At 37.4% G+C, this 15,955-nt stretch overlaps 1 protein-coding gene across 5 annotated transcripts in view; it reads left to right on the top strand.

The window, feature by feature from the left end:
- The window catches only part of LPXK (tetraacyldisaccharide 4'-kinase family protein), a 298,059-nt gene extending 282,339 nt beyond the window's left edge, over positions 1-15,720 (top strand). For all 5 annotated transcript variants that reach the window (XM_089379655.1, XM_089379658.1, XM_089379657.1 and 2 more), the window contains one exon: positions 15,088-15,720. In XM_089379655.1, the coding sequence (XP_089235781.1) occupies positions 15,088-15,237 (150 nt within the window). In that variant the 3' untranslated portion in view covers positions 15,238-15,720. The remainder of the gene's footprint in view (positions 1-15,087) is intronic.
- Positions 15,721-15,955: the final 235 nt, after the last annotated feature.

Genomic DNA, 15,955 nt, shown 5'->3' with positions numbered 1-15,955 from the left:
AATTAGAATTATTTTAAGTCTAGTAGCAGCTGAAGATTTGCATCTTGAGCAGTTAGATGTAAAAACAACCTTTTTCCATGGGGATTTGGAGGAAGAGATATATATATGCAGCAGCCACAAGGATATGAGGTAAAAGGGAAGGAGAAACTAGTGTGCAGGTTGAAGAAGAGTTTGTATGGCTTCAAACAGACTCCAAGGCAGTGGTATCTAAAATTTGACAGGTTTATGTCTAAACAAGGTTATACCATAGTTTTCAAAACCGTTTTAAAAAACCGGTTACCGGTCTAACCGGCCGGTTAGCAAGGCCGCCGGTCTAGACCGGCCAAAAAACCTGGTTGGAAGGCCCCCTTCGCCCAGTTTTTGCCCTAACCGGTGAAAAACCGGCCGGTTTAGGACGGAACCGGCCGGTTTGTATCAAACCGGTCGGTTCCGTCCTAAACCGGCCGGTTTTAGGCATGCTCTTCAAACGAGTTACGAAACAGTTTACTGATCATATAAAATACCACTGGTGACTGAAGAAGCCAAGTCTTTAATTCATTGAGAAGCTGATCTAATGCCACCTTGAAGTTTGAAGTCATGCCAGCAAAAAGGTGATGAGATCTGTGAACACAAAGTCGAGGAGCTGAGCTGGTGTCTCTGTGGAGGAAGCAGCCAAAAGAAGATCTCAGTCTGAAGACAAGCAAGCTAAATCCTTGTCTTTCATGTACAATAATGAGAACCAGGAAGCCAGAGATCAGAATTACAATGAAGTCTGAAAGGTGTACTAACACTATCATTCTAAGGCTCAGATACAAAAGCCAGCAGCTAAAGGACTATACCTTTTAGTTTTAAATCACTCCACAATGAAATATCTATGAAGAAAAACAATTGCTACAAAGTCTGAAATTTGAAAGCATTTTCAGAAGCCAAGCTAGTATCACCTTGGAGATAACATCCAAAAGATGCTTGAAAGGATTTCTGTCTGAAGACAAGCGCATTGTGAACAAGTCATCCTTTGTGAGACATTATACATTAAATAAGAGTTTGGGTTGATGTCACAGTTTGGACTAATATCTCGTAAGTGTTTCATGGACCCTATATGAGTATTCTGGATGATACAATTTACATTGTCTAAGAAGGATTGATCTACAGTTCTATGATGAATATGAGGCCTGATCTACATCAACAGTATGTGTCTGCAAAGTAAAACATATGAAGCAATCACTGAATTTGCTATCAGTGATTTTTCATTCTTGTAGACTGTCCGTGGACCGGTATAGGTCTCCACGGACAGTCTGCAGAAAATCAGAACTATTGGTCTCAGTATATCTTGAAGTTTGAACTTGAAGACTCATTATAGATTAATCAGGGACTGTAAGGTATCCTTAAATCCTTAAGGACAACGATGAACAGTCTTCAATCATGCCAAATGAAATAGTGCTAAAGCAAGAAGAAATGACAAGAAGTACAATATGGATTGTGGCTCAAAGCAAGTCATAGCCACATATAAGAAATGTGAGATCTTTACTCATATACTGAAAGACTGATGTGTGGAAATATTATACTGTGAATCTTGCATTGCATATGATTACTGATGGGTATTTGAAGAACTGTATCTGTGATGCTCACCCTTGAAATAGAAAATGGATCACTTTCACTAGCATGCCTTTGGAGAAAGCACATTGTGGTAAAGGGAGTTCTATCACAGTGGAAATGAGACCAAGTACTTCTTCAGTTGAAACTTGAGAAATCAAAGGTCCTCCCTTGAACAGGTCAAATCTTTTGCAGCAGGCCAAAGACATAAAGGACATGTTGGATTGAAGATTGATGCCATATGCATTTACTACTATGAACACTTAGGTTCTGAAATCTAATGCTAAGGCCTGAATAATGAAGATCATTATTTGCACAAAATTTTGCTACAGTGATTTGGAAGCAGTGATGGACTTCATCACATGAGCAAAGGCTCTAGGGTTTTGACATTTGGGTGTGAAAAAGGAACTTGTGAAATTGGAAGGACTGTAGGCCAATGGCCTCATAGCTTGCACCATTGTTTTTGGACTTTATAGGCCATTTAGAGCCTCATTTCTTATGTATTTTGCTATTTTGTCGATGATATGTATTGCACTCGGTGCCATTTTGATATATTCACCTTTACATGGTATATAAATGAGCAAACTTTGCATATTTTGTCTCTATTGGCTTGGAATCATGGTTTTACATCTTAAAAATAGTTTTGTTTCATTAAAAATTAATTATTTAATGTTTTTTTTAAAACCGGTTCGTTTAGACCAAACCAGTCCCGGTTAGACCGGTTCCGGTCGGTAAACCGGTTCATTAGGTGGACCGGTCCGGTCACCGGTTCCGGTTTTAAAAACTATGGGTTATACTAGATGTCACTTTGATCATTGTGTTTATCTCAAAAGGCAAAATGATGGCAGCTATATTATATTGTTATTGTATGTAGGTGACATGCTTGTTGCAGGGTCTAACATGCAGGAAATAAATGTGCTCAAAAAAAAAATTGGCAAATTCATTTGCAATGAAGGATTTGGGAGCTGCAAAACAAATCCTTGGTATGAGAATAACTAGAGACAGGAAGAATTGCAAATTAACATTGTCTCAAAGTGAGTACATAGAAAAGGTGTTGAAAAGGTTTAATATGCAAAATGCAAAACCAGTTGATATACTTTTGGCTAGCCATTTCAAATTAAGTAAGGAGGCGTGTCCCAAGACTCAGGAAGAAATGGCTCATATGTCTAACGTTCCATATGCATCAGCAATTGGAAGCTTAATGTATGCAATGGTCTGCACAAAGCCTGATATTGCACATGCAGTGGGAGTTGTAAGCAGGTACATGAACAATCCAGGAAAAGAACATTGGATGGCAGTGAAGTGGATTCTCAGGTATTTGAGAGGTACCACAAATCAAGCATTATGCTTTGGTGGTTCAAACATTGCTTCGCAGGGATATGTTGATGCAGATATGGCAGGTGACAGAGATAACAGGAGGAGCACTACAGGATATGTATTTACTGTAGGTGGAATAGCTGTCAGTTGGGTTTCAAAAATCCAAAGTGTTGTTGCACTTTCAACAACAGAAGCAAAGTATGTTGCTGCTACAGAGGCTAGTAAAGAAATGATTTGGTTACGAAGGTTTTTGGATGAATTGGGTAAGAAGCAGGAGTTGGGCAGGTTATATAGTGACAACCAGAGTGCCATACATCTTGCAAAGAACTCTGCATATCATTCCAAGACTAAGCATATACAACTCAAGTACCATTTCATACGGTCAGCATTGGAAGATGGACAGTTGAAGCTAAAAAAGATACACTACCCAGAATCCTACAGATATGCTAACAAAAGTTGTAACCAGGGAGAAACTGAGAACCTGCTCAGTTTCAATTGGTCTTCAAGTATGATGAAGAAGATGAGAAACAACCAGGTCCAAAGTGGAGTCATTGTCTAGCAAATGAAGCAGTGGTGGAGTTGCTATAATCAGTCTCCAAGTGGGAGATTGTTGGGTGTGGAACCTGATTATCTTCTGTATTCAAAGGTTTCAGCCGGATGTATACCCCAGGAAGACTGTACACTCCTCCACGCGGGGGGGACTTGTCCGGGGGGTAAATCCCCCCCAGCTGGAGGGTTCGGGGGCAACGCCCCTGAAGCTAAAAGTAGATGTAAAATTGCCTTGTAAAAATCTAGTAATTTCTCAATCTAGGCCGTTCATTAGGCGGATGATCTAACGGTAGAAGTTATGTTTAATTTAGGGTTTTTTGCCCTAGAAGGCAACCCCTCACTATATATGAGAGAATTGTATTGCGTCTATGTAGATCTGTACTCTGAGTGAGGAAGAGAGAGGAGATTGAGAGTGAAGAGGGTGTTACAACGGATCTGTTGTAAGTTGTATCTCTTCAGTTTGCTGGATAATATAATAAAAGAAGGACTGGCTGTTTCTTCGTGGATGTATCCCAAACTAGGTGAACCACGTATATCTGTGTCTCTCTTGTTTTATGCATTTTCTGTGTTTATATTTCTGCAATATTTTATGTGTTCCATTGCTCTGTAATACATAATTTTCTAATAGGATATATTAGATGAAGCCATGCTTTTAAAATCTCATTTTGATTATATTTCTTGTCAACACATTTACAGGGAACGCAATCAGGTTGCCGATCAGTTATCCAAGGAGGCCATGATCCAGCCCAGGGGGTTATGGCTAATACAAGAGCAACAGGATGCAGATCATTTTCAATACTACCATCGACCTTATATTGATCAGTTATATCAGCAGGCTGATAGGCCCTAATCTGTAGTTTTCTTTGTGATTTCTGTCAGTACTCAGTTATATATATTGTATATATCCATTTTATGAACAGTCACAGTATACCCCTTGCGGGTAATTTTGTATAGACATATTTTTTGATAGCTACAGCCCAACTTACTGCATATGCCTTCCAGGCATCTACAACATGTAATTTTCTCAATTAATAGAAAATTGTGATTTTTCCCCGGGGAAAAAAAATGACCGGTATAATGATGGATCATCAATATCAGGACTTTTCAAAAGCCGCCATAGCTCTATTATCCATCATTCTAAATTTTTGGAGAATCTTGATCATAAGCTTTCCTTTACCAAGGAAAGTCTCATCAGTTCTCCTGCCAAGTCCCAAGTAGTATTCAATCAATTCAAGTTTCTCCATGTCATATATTGCTTCCATCTTGAGATCAATAACTTGTTCTTACACCTTCATGAGTTCTTTTGAATCATCCAAAGTATGAGGTCTTCTATAATCATGAGACTCCCTTTTTCATGTCCTTCGAATAATCCTTCCAAATGAGGCAAATGTGAACTATTTTCTTTTTAAGTCTTGCTTCCATGCTTCCATTTATATCTTCTATACTTTTAACCTACCCATTGATTTGTTTTTAGGAATGTCTTCTTGTTTTGCTATGTCCTTCTGGCCCTTTCATTTAACTTGCCCACTTCTTTGTTTTGCTATGTCCTAGGGGAGCATACGTCTTCCACCCTATATCGAGCAATAGGCGAGATACAACTTACCAAGCAAGGATCTCATTATGCAATCAATGGGCGAGATACCACTTTCTATATAAGAGGTAAGGATCACATCCATCCTATTGCCTACCAATCTTCCCAGCAATGACCCTCAAGAGTCGTGTGGTAAAACACTTGCATCATAATCTGAGCTTGGGTGAGATACCCAACTTACCAAAGGTAAGGATCACACACCCCCAAGCCTCCTCAACCCGTTGGCCAGACGAGGTGTTGAAATGTAACTAGTGTTGGTCTTCATAATTGTATATGATTCATGACTTATTTTATTTGTCAAAAAAAAAAAGAGAAATAAATTATTTGTAAAAAGAAAATTATTTTATTATAGAATGGGTATCTTGCCCATTAGTTATTTGTCCTAGGTCAAAGCACCCATTGAGTGCTCTAGGGTTGTGAAGAAGAGTCAAAGTCAAGGTCATGATGTAAAGTCCCTTGGAGGGCTCATGTATCAAAGAAAGGAAATATACTTTATGTAAAAAGATTGGTCTAGAAGCTACCAAAAGGACAAGTCAGCCAGCCCTACAAATTGCCCTAGAAAAGGCCTAATATAGCCCTCAAGAAGCCTATGAAAGGAGAAGCTCGACCTCATTAGTGACATACATCACACATCAAATTTTTTGGTTTGATCAAGAGCGAGAAAGAAAAGCAAAGTAGCCAAGAGGGCAGCAAAGAAAAGGAGGGACAATTTTTTTTGTGTATGGCATCTTTATAACTCACACATGCGAGTTTCTTGAAGAAGACTAGGGTTTTCTTAGAACTGAATTTGCAAAGAATTTGTTGGAGGGTGGTTGGCTTGTCTTTTGGTGGTTGGTCTTGGGTCAAGGTCTTGGAAGTTTTCATTCAATTGATTCTACAAGGAGGAGTTTCTAGGATTTCCCCTTGTTGGTTTTGCCCTGGCTTGGAGCCTACTTCTGGTGTCCTCTTTGTTTGTATTATGATCTTCTTACTGGCATTTTTCTTATAAGTCCCTTCATGATCTTCCTTCAATTCAGGGATGCCATTGACCATTTGACTTAGATATGGCAGAATCTTATAATGGTGTCCATACCTTCTATGTTATAGTTCAGAAGGACTCACCTCCAAGTGGACTAGGGCTTGAGATAGAGGTGTATAGAGTCTATAAAATGACCCCTCACGTATCTGAATTATCCAAGCATCATCAATACTAGAGCCCTTACCCCAAACCAAAACCTTGCCATCAATAAAAGCAACTCTATCACCCTTATCCGCTAGACAAGAAATAGAAAGTAAGTTTTTCTTCAAACTTGGAACATATAAAATGTTGTTGAGGTGAATACTTCCACCCAATGTTGCGAAAATTGTTATTGGGAGTAAATCAGCGAGGGGAAAAAATAGTAAAAATCGGGATAAAATCGATAAAAATCGGCAAAAAAAAAAAAATATATATATATATATATATATATATATATATTAAAATTAAAAATCAAGATTTTTTCCCAAAAAATCGCGATTTTTCAAAATGAAAAAATCACTGAATTAATCGCGCGGTATTATCGGGAAAATGAAAAAATCGCGATTTTTTTATGTTATCGCGATTTTCGCAACACTACTTCCACCAGACTCGAGCGCCAATGAATTAGATCCAATCCCTTTCTCTAGATAACTCTTCTTGTCTCCAAGTTCGATTGAATGAGATGAGTTACCCTTAGATAGGGTTTGAAGTTGACTGCATTCTCCTGTCATATGTTTGGAGGCACCACTGTCAATAACCCATACATTCTCGTCCTTGAAAGTGTCAGGTAAAGTGGAGAATAAACTTCCATTTGCTTCTTCCTTTGCAAGCTTGGAGATGATCTTCACCAATTGATGAGATTTTCATTAAGAGATTATTGATATATACATTGTGAGGAAGACTCTTGGAATTCAAATTCTAGTGTCTCTTCACCTTCCTTATTTTCCTATTTACAATATTTACATGAATTTCCCAATCCCTTAAGATTAGGTGTCAACATTCCCCCCCTTAATCCAAAGGGATGTTGATGAGTCCAAGCATCATTTTGAATCTTTCAAACTTTTCTCTTCGAAGCACTTTGGTGAAGATGTCTACAATTTGTTGATTTGTGGAACAATGTCATAGGTGGATAGTCTTGACCTCAACATGATGTCGAATCAAATAATATTTTGTATTGATGTGCTTGGTTTGATCATGGAACTTTGGGTTCTTGGCCAACTTTATTGCAGAAGTGTTGGCAATCAAAAGAGGCGTTGAATGCACTTGTTTCCCCTGCAAATCTTCCAGAATCTTCCTGAGCCACACAATTTCTTTTGTTGCTTTAGTTTCTACCACATATTCTGCCTCAGTTGTGGAATCTATTGGAACTGATTGTTTGTGTGACCTCCAGGAGACAATTCCTAATCCAATACTCATAACATAACCTAAATTAGATACTTCAGTGTTTTTATCTCCATCAAACTCTAAATCGGAGTATCCAATCAAGCTGAAGTCATCTAGCTATGTATACTTGAGTCCAAAGTCTTGAGTTCCCTTCAAGTACTTTAGAACTCTTTTTGTAGCAGACCAGTGACCCTCACAAGGCTTGTGTAAACCTAGAGAGAATTCTAACAACAAATGAAATGTTCAAAATGGTAGTAATCAAGTAGTTGAGATTTCCTACGAGTTGCTTTTACTTTGTTGCATCCTCAAATTCATTTCTTTCAGTGGATGTGAGCTTTGATTTTTGTTCCATTGGAGTAGTCAAAGGATTGCACTCAGTCATGCCAAACCTATTCAACAGATCTCTAATGTACTTCTTCTGAGAGAGGAATATAAACTTCGGATGTTGGGTTACTTCAATACCAAGATAGTAGTGAACATATCCCAAATCTGTCATTTCAAAACATTTCCTCAATTCCTTCTTTATGGATGCAATGTAATTTTCATTGTTCCCTGTCATCAGAAGATCATCTACATACACCACAAGATATACAACTATTTTTCCAACTTTCTTGACAAACAAAGTTGCATCATCAAGATCATAGTGTTTGAAATTGAGTTTCAGAAGATGCTCAGTCAATTTCTTGTACCAGGCTCGCAGTGCTTGTTTGAGGTCATACAAGGATTTGACAAGCTTGCATACTTTGTGTTCTTGACCCTTCACAAAAAATCCTTCTGGTTGGGACATAAAAACATTCTCTTTCAAATCTCCATTCAAAAAAGCACATTTGATGGATTTTCCAACCATTTTGAGCTACCAAGGCAAAGAGAATTTGGATGGTAGCCCATTTTGCTATGGGGGAAAAAGTCTCCTCACAATGAACCCCTTCCTTCTGTGCAAAACCTTTTGCCACGAGCCTAGCTTTATGCTTGTCAAGTGAGCCATTTGCTTTATACTTGTTCTTGAAGACCCACTTGCATCCTATCGGTTTGGTTCCCAATGGAGGATCAACCAACTTCCAAGTGTCATTCTTTATCAAAGCATCGTATTCTTTCTGCATCGCTTCTTTCCATTCATCATGAGAAGCGGCTTATTTGAAGGAAGTTGATTCGAAAACTGTAGGAAAATTTAATTCACAATCATAAGAAACATCCATATCAACAGGTGAATCAGAATCGTCTACATCACATCCATTCTGTCTAGCAGAGCTTCTTGTCCCTTCCTTTCCAACCTCACCAGGACAAACACTTTCAAGTGTCTTTGTGAACCATTTTGGAGGACCTTTCTAAGATGGCCTAGGCTACTCAGTTGACTGAGATAGGGCTGAATCAAGTTTTAGCCTCCCAATTCTCTTAATCACATCACTCAAAGTGTCTTTTTGATCAGTGGTTGGAGCTTCATGAGGGGGAGAGAGTGCTTTAGAAGGAGATTCCATAGATTGATCCAATATAGGGATCTCCCCTTCAAGATGTGGAATCTCATTATCAAATTCTTGAAAAGAATTTGCATGCTTGAATTTGTTCAAGCGATCAAGTTGCCACTCAACAACATTGTCAATCTTGGAAGATTCAAGATAGATCACATCTCTAAATATTATAAACTTCTTATTTACTTCATCATAGAGACAGTATGCTTTGGAGGTACCTAAGTACCCCAAGAAAATACATTTTCGACTCCTTGCACTGAGTTTGTTTCTTTGTTCCTTAGGTATCAAGGCATAACAAGTGGAACCAAAAACCCTGAGATGTCTCACTAAAAGAATGTGGCCATACCACATTCCATAAGGAGTATTGTTTTTGAGAGCATGAGATGGACATCTATTCTTAATATGCACAACACAAAGAACTGCATCGGCCCAAAACATCAACTTAACATTTTTGAAAAACATCATTAAACGTACTGTATTTAAGATTATCCTGATCATTCAACCAGCTACACCATTTTGTTAAGGATTATAAGGCACGATTGTTTGATGTTTGATCCCATGCTAGAAAAGATAGTTTTCAAATTCATTTGAAGTATATTATTTTCCATTATCAATACGAATATAGCCAATATGATATTGTGTGTCATTTTCAATCCATGCATGAAAATTCTTGAAAGTTTCAAAAGCTTTAGATTTGTTCTTCAATAGATAGACCCAACACATTCTAGTGTAGTCATCAGTAAATGTCATCATGTATTTATTATCATTTACAGAAGGAACAAGCATTGGGCCACACAAATCAAAATGAATGAGTTCAAGCTTTCTATGTGCTCTAGAATGAGAATCATGAAAAGATCGTTTGTTTTGCTTTCCTAAGATACAAGCATCACATTGCTCAAGTTTCCTAGGAATGGTTCGCAAACCAGTAACACCATTTTTCTTTAACAAACAAAGGTTGTCATAGTTCAAATGTCCAAATCTAGCATGCCATAAAAGATTGGATGGAAGTGTACCTTCATCATAGTGAGAACTGTATGAAAAGTTTTGCGCACAAGCAGAGCTTCCTTGCAGCTTCAGAAGTCTTTCTTCTTTTATCCCAATCATGAAAAGTTAGTTGTCTGATGCCTTTCTCACCTCAACCATACTATCAAATATGTGAATGGAGTGTCCTTGCTGGCGGATGTGAACCAAGGATAGTAGGTTTCTCCTCAACTCCGAGAGGAACATCATGTAGAAGAAAGTCTAGAAGACCAGGCAGTTTGAGCTTGATGGCTTGAGTTTTGACTTGTCCGCAAAGTAGACTACTCCATAAACATTGTCAGTGAATTCTTCAAAGAAATCTCTTCTAAAAGTCATGTGGTAAGTTGCTCCCGGATCAAGCAACCAAGCATCTTTCCATGAAGCAAGTGAAGCAGTAAATAAGTCTTCAGTTACTCCAATATTGCAATGTGCCACAACATAATGAGTGGATTCAAGTGCTTCACCTTTCCCTTTATCTGATGATTTTTCTTTCTCTTCATCCCTTTCCTGTCTCATCCTATCCCATGAGAGCTTAAATGTAGAAGCATCATGTCCATTTCTCTTACATCGTATGCAACAAAGATCAGGTCTTTCTCCTTGGAAATGTTTGCCTCCCCTTTTTCAGTCACCTCTTCCTCTAGAAGAATCCTATCCCTGTTTCTTCTCTTTCTGTGCAAGGCACACAACTTCTTTAGGAGACTAAGAAGTTGTCTTCTTTTTCCCAAAAGCCTTCTCTCTTTCAGCAAACTTCTCCACAAGAGAGTCAAAGGAAATCTCCTTAAGTTTTCCACTAGCTTGTAATGACTCAAGATAATGGGAATAAGTGGGATATAGTGCCTTGACAAAAGTTGTGAGAGGAACATCCATTTTGACACCAGTGGCTTCTATATCATGCATAATGGCTCTTATTTCAGAGGCTAAGACAAAGGAATCATCATCCTTCAATTCTAAATTAAACAACTTGATCATTAATTGGACAAATTCAAGCTCAAAGTGTGAGTCATATAAATCCTTCAACTTCTTTAAGGCTTCAAAATCATTTGTAAATGGTGTAATATAATGACTCACCTCTTCATTGACTGATGTTGCAATCAAGGCATAGGCCTTGTTGTTCTTGTTCTCCCAAATGGCAAGCTCTTTGTCAGAAGTGGGCTTCTCAAGAGGATTGCCTCCTTCTCCTTCACAAACTCCTTTCCACAACTCATTAAAAATCAACGTATGTTTTATCTTCCTGGACCATTCATGGTAGTTCTCTTTGGCAGAGAGAACTACTCCAACTATAGAGATGAGTGAATGCATCATCAAAAAATGACTATCTTCTATTAATTCCAAAACAATCACAGCGTTACTTTCTACCTTTTATATGTCAACCATCAAACCAATTTGGCAACTAACAACCAAGTCAATGTGCATATAAATCAAAGGTATATACATTCAACTCAAAGCTCATATGATACCAGCGCCATATCAATATAATTCAGAATACAATAAATGGCTCATTGCTATAATATTAGTCCCAATACACATATGGAGAGAACCAACAAACTTTATATATCACATTCACTTTCATACCATTCCATACAATATATTATTACTCCATTCAAACCATGTGCGCTTTATGAATATGAATAACCATATGCCATAAGAGCTTCAACGCATATCATAAAACAGTTGCAATTCAACGCAGGAGTAATCGCACACAGATTTCAAAAAGAGGCACATGGTCTTCAAAAAGGAGTAAATGCAGAGAAAAAAACATGAATATAGCCATTCAACGCACCACCATTAAAAAAGGAACTCACAACATACTATACGGCTCTGTGTAATCAACCATAACAATGCACCGTCTTCATTTGTTAACAGATTTTTCAAAGCTTCGTCAGGAACAACCATGAGCAACTTCTTCTTTCTTCTTTCGTTTCTCAACCTTCTACCAACGCAGTTTCAATGCAAAGCACAGAGAAAGTAGATGGCAGAGGATATAATTAATGAAACAACTAGAGGGAATATGATCCGGATTTAAACAGGAACACAACAAATTACAGATATAATCATACATACAGAGATGCAGCAGAAATAATACTTCATTTCATTACTGTAAAATACTGAAATATGCTTACAAACAAAAATGGAAATAAACTAGCTAGGGTGATGGTAGCTTATCTCTGCAAAAAGATGTAGTGGCTACATGCCTCTGAACTATCTTACAATGAGGTTCGAAGGTCTATTTATTGTTGAGAAACAATGAAAAACCCTAAACATCCAAAAACCTAACCCTAGGAGATGAAACGCCGAACTATGGGTCCCGTTTTGGGTTAATTGGTACATCAACTTCCCGGGGTCGTAACTTTGGCATACGATCTCCATTTGACGCGCACAATACTTCGTTAAAAAGATCTATTCGAGGACTACAACTTTGGAAAGAGAAACATCAGTCCATGGACCCATGTTGCTCCCAGTTTTCCCAAAACAATGTCATTTAGGGCCTCAAAACGACTCTGGAAGTTCAGGACCCGAAAAGTTGTTAAAAATAGTAAATTGTGCTACAATTAAGGAAACTGAAAACACTGAAACGAACAATGGTGGGGGTCCAAGTGGAATTGGCGGGTGGCCACCAATATCCACCTGGATCAGAATAGGAGTTACAGAGGTAACAAGATGGCAAATTAAGACACGCAGACATGCGCTCTAATACCATGTCAGGCCAGTTGAGTAACTTCATGAATTAATGAGATTTTCATTAAGAGATTATTGATATATACATTGTGAGGGAGACTCTTGGAATTCAAATTCCAGTGTCTCTTCACCTTTCTTATTTTCTTATTTACAATATTTACATGAATTTCTCAATCCCTTAGGATTAAGTGTCTTCAAACATGAACGACATTGAAAGGGATACCACAAGCATAGATGGTCCTTTCCACTCTTGAATTAGCTCTCTCTCTCCCTTGATCACTGATCATTTTAGCTATTCTGCTATCTTGATTTGATGGACTCCGAGCAATTTTTTATGTTGGTTGTTCATGTTTATTGTTGAGTTGCTCTCTTCTTCCTTGCTTCAAGCACAATCCTTTGCTCAATGTTTGGAGCCTGATAAGTAGCATTGGAAAGCTTATCATGTATTTTCTTAAGTCCATCAGCGTCTTCTTTCTCAATCTCATACTTCACCTTTCTTTTGGGTCAGTTGTCTTTGAGAAAACATGCACACCCTTTCCCTTTTCTTGCAAAAAATGTGTCCTCACTCTTGGGTAAAAGCCCTTGTAAGGTTTCTAACATAGATTGCATATTTGTTCCCATGCACCACCACCTCCCATCTTGGAAACCTTTTTTGTGTACTTCCAAAGAGGATAGAAGTCAATCATCGTGTTGCTCTTGGCCCCTGTAGCAACAGCACTTTGAACAGAAGCCATTGTTGCTAAAAAAACATACAAAAACAAATCTGCAATAAATAAAATGAAAAAAAATAAAATAAAACGGTTACATGTTTCTTTAAGACCCAAGGCTTGGAAAATTCAAAACCCTTACAAATATGAAATATATTCTTAGAAAATCTAAAACTAATAAACTATAATGTTATCTTCTTACCACAATAAGTTCGTTGTAGATGAAGCCGCTCAAAAAACAGCACAAAACAAAATGCAAGATGACTTTACCTGTCCAAAAACTATGGCGGTTGTAGCTCCTAAAACACCAAAAGACAAGAAGGATGGTTGTAGCTGTCCAAAAACACCAAAAAAAACCAATACGTTAGTAATAATGACGGTTGTAGCTATCTAAGAACACCACAAAGCAGCCAAAAACTATGGTTGCGGCTAGGGAAAACACTACACAACAGTTAAAAACACTGGCTGTAGCTATTCAAAACACGACAAAATAGCAATTGGGACAACCTCTTTATAAGAAAATTTTGATTCCTAGAGGCTTCTAGAAATCTCGAAAAAAATATTAAAAAAACCAATTTAATATATTAAATTATTGAGTAAATAACCAAAAAAAGTGTGGCTTCCAAGCAATCGTGGGCCCTCATTTCCAAGTTTACGCGTTGTACAGTCGGCGGAAACGCCTTACGACCCCTGAATCGTGTTTCATCCCCGCATGATTTCACGACCAGGGAAACACGTGTTAGGCACATTTCCACGCATTTCAGCATTTTTGTCCTGAAACGCGAGTGGAATGCCGGGGGTTTACGTGTTTCATACAACATAGTCTAAAGGACATTAGCAAGATTGATTGGATAAGAAAAGCGGTGAAAACTACTAGAGATATGCATATATTTTCGCAAACCACCATACTTTGCTAGAGATGCTGTTGCTTTTATCAATGATGATTTCACTGTGTTTCATAAATTTTAAACTATTTGTGATTCATCATTTGTTATTAATCATTAACCAGTGATTAAAAATATGTAATGTTTTTTATATTTTGTATTTCCATATGGTGTATTCTTTTATATTTGTTACAGGGTTCCCCCAAATATCACGGCACACCTTGAAATTAGGGAGCTCGCACTAGATGAACTGCATATGCACTCTTGAATGCCCATAACCTTAGACAAACATTGTAAATAATGTAACAAGCGTTCGTGTTGTCAAGAAAGTTGGGTACATGAAGTAGCCTACCTCAGGCCAGGCCTCTGTTGTATATCTGTTACAGTATTAATATATTGCTTCATATTCTCTCCACTCTCTTTTGTTTATCATGAATGTTCGTGCACTCTTTAAAATCCAACGTACAAGGAACTTGTTAGTTCGATTAGCAGTATTTAAATGATAATGCAAGCAGTAATTGCTAGTAAGCAACCTTAGAAATACATCATAAGAACTACAATTATCTTGAAAAGATTCTCTCCTTGTATGATAAAACATTTCAAAATTTTGTGAAACTCGTCTTTTAATACTTGTAGTACTGAAGTGCTATTACAGACAGCAGTCTATGGAAAGTACCTTATAATCACATCTCAAGAATTTAAATGATTTTGTAAACTTTTTGCTATAATACAAACAAACAACATAAAAATGAACCAAGAAAGAGAATATTGGTGAACATATAAAATTTCTGCAGGGCAACATAGCAAAAAGGAACTCATTTTTTTTGTGAGGCCCAACCACTTCAGGGAAGTGTTATTTGAGTTTTATGTTTATTAATATCAAAATTAACACCTCTATTTATTTCTTGTCCATTCACACAAGCAGGATTATGAAAGAAGTCAACCAGTATTAATGAAGCTCAAAGCTGCAGAAGTTCTTGTTCTTCATTCTACTTTGGGAATTGTGAATTGTTCTAGGAACTCAGAAGAAAGGTTCAAAACTTTGTTGCTTAACAAAGTGATGCGACAAGGGTGATGCAAGGACTTGTTTGAGCCATTAAATTACACCCAGCAATTGATCATAAATAGCAAAAAAGCCTATGATTTCCAGACATACAGGCTCATATCAAAATCCGTGGAATGATCAACTGAAGATCTTTCCAAGAAGCATGCGGCACATGGCTATGACAGTTGAATTTGGGTCTGTTTTGTATTACTCTCAAATTCATCAAGTTATTTTTACTATGTGTAAGTTCTCCTTTGGCACTGAAAGGGAAGGCATATCTTGAACAAATTATAGATGAGTGGGATACCCTGTCCGAGTACAGATTCTTGCAATATTATACCTACCTCCTTCGGTGAGAATGGAAAAGTTTCAAGACCTTTAAATTTTATGAGCAATCACGTGCATATGTCATTTTGTTACCAACCTTTTGGTTATGTATTGTGCACATTATGTTCAAACTTACTTTTGAAACACTTTAATTTCAAGCAATATGGAAAGCTCCCTTCTGTTGCCTACAAATGTACAAGTTTTGAGATATTTATGAGCTTGGAAGCATGTAACAAAGCAAACTCTAGGATGTGAATGATATACTTTTAAGAAACTATTTATACCAAGTTACCTAAGCATTTAAATAAATTTGAGAATATCCAATTCATATGGTGTACGCATATAATATGATGGACAGAAAAAAAACATGACAAAATAATGTAGGGTCACAAGTGGTTAAAGCATATAATTCACAAAAAAA

The sequence above is a fragment of the Pinus tabuliformis genome, chromosome J (assembly GCF_031772625.1).
Source record: "Pinus tabuliformis cultivar Carrire ecotype Pingquan chromosome J, CPIR1, whole genome shotgun sequence".
In the NCBI taxonomy this organism is placed as follows: Eukaryota; Viridiplantae; Streptophyta; class Pinopsida; order Pinales; family Pinaceae; genus Pinus; species Pinus tabuliformis.
Note: the sequence above shows the minus strand (reverse complement) of the source record. Positions and strands in the feature narration are given on the sequence as shown.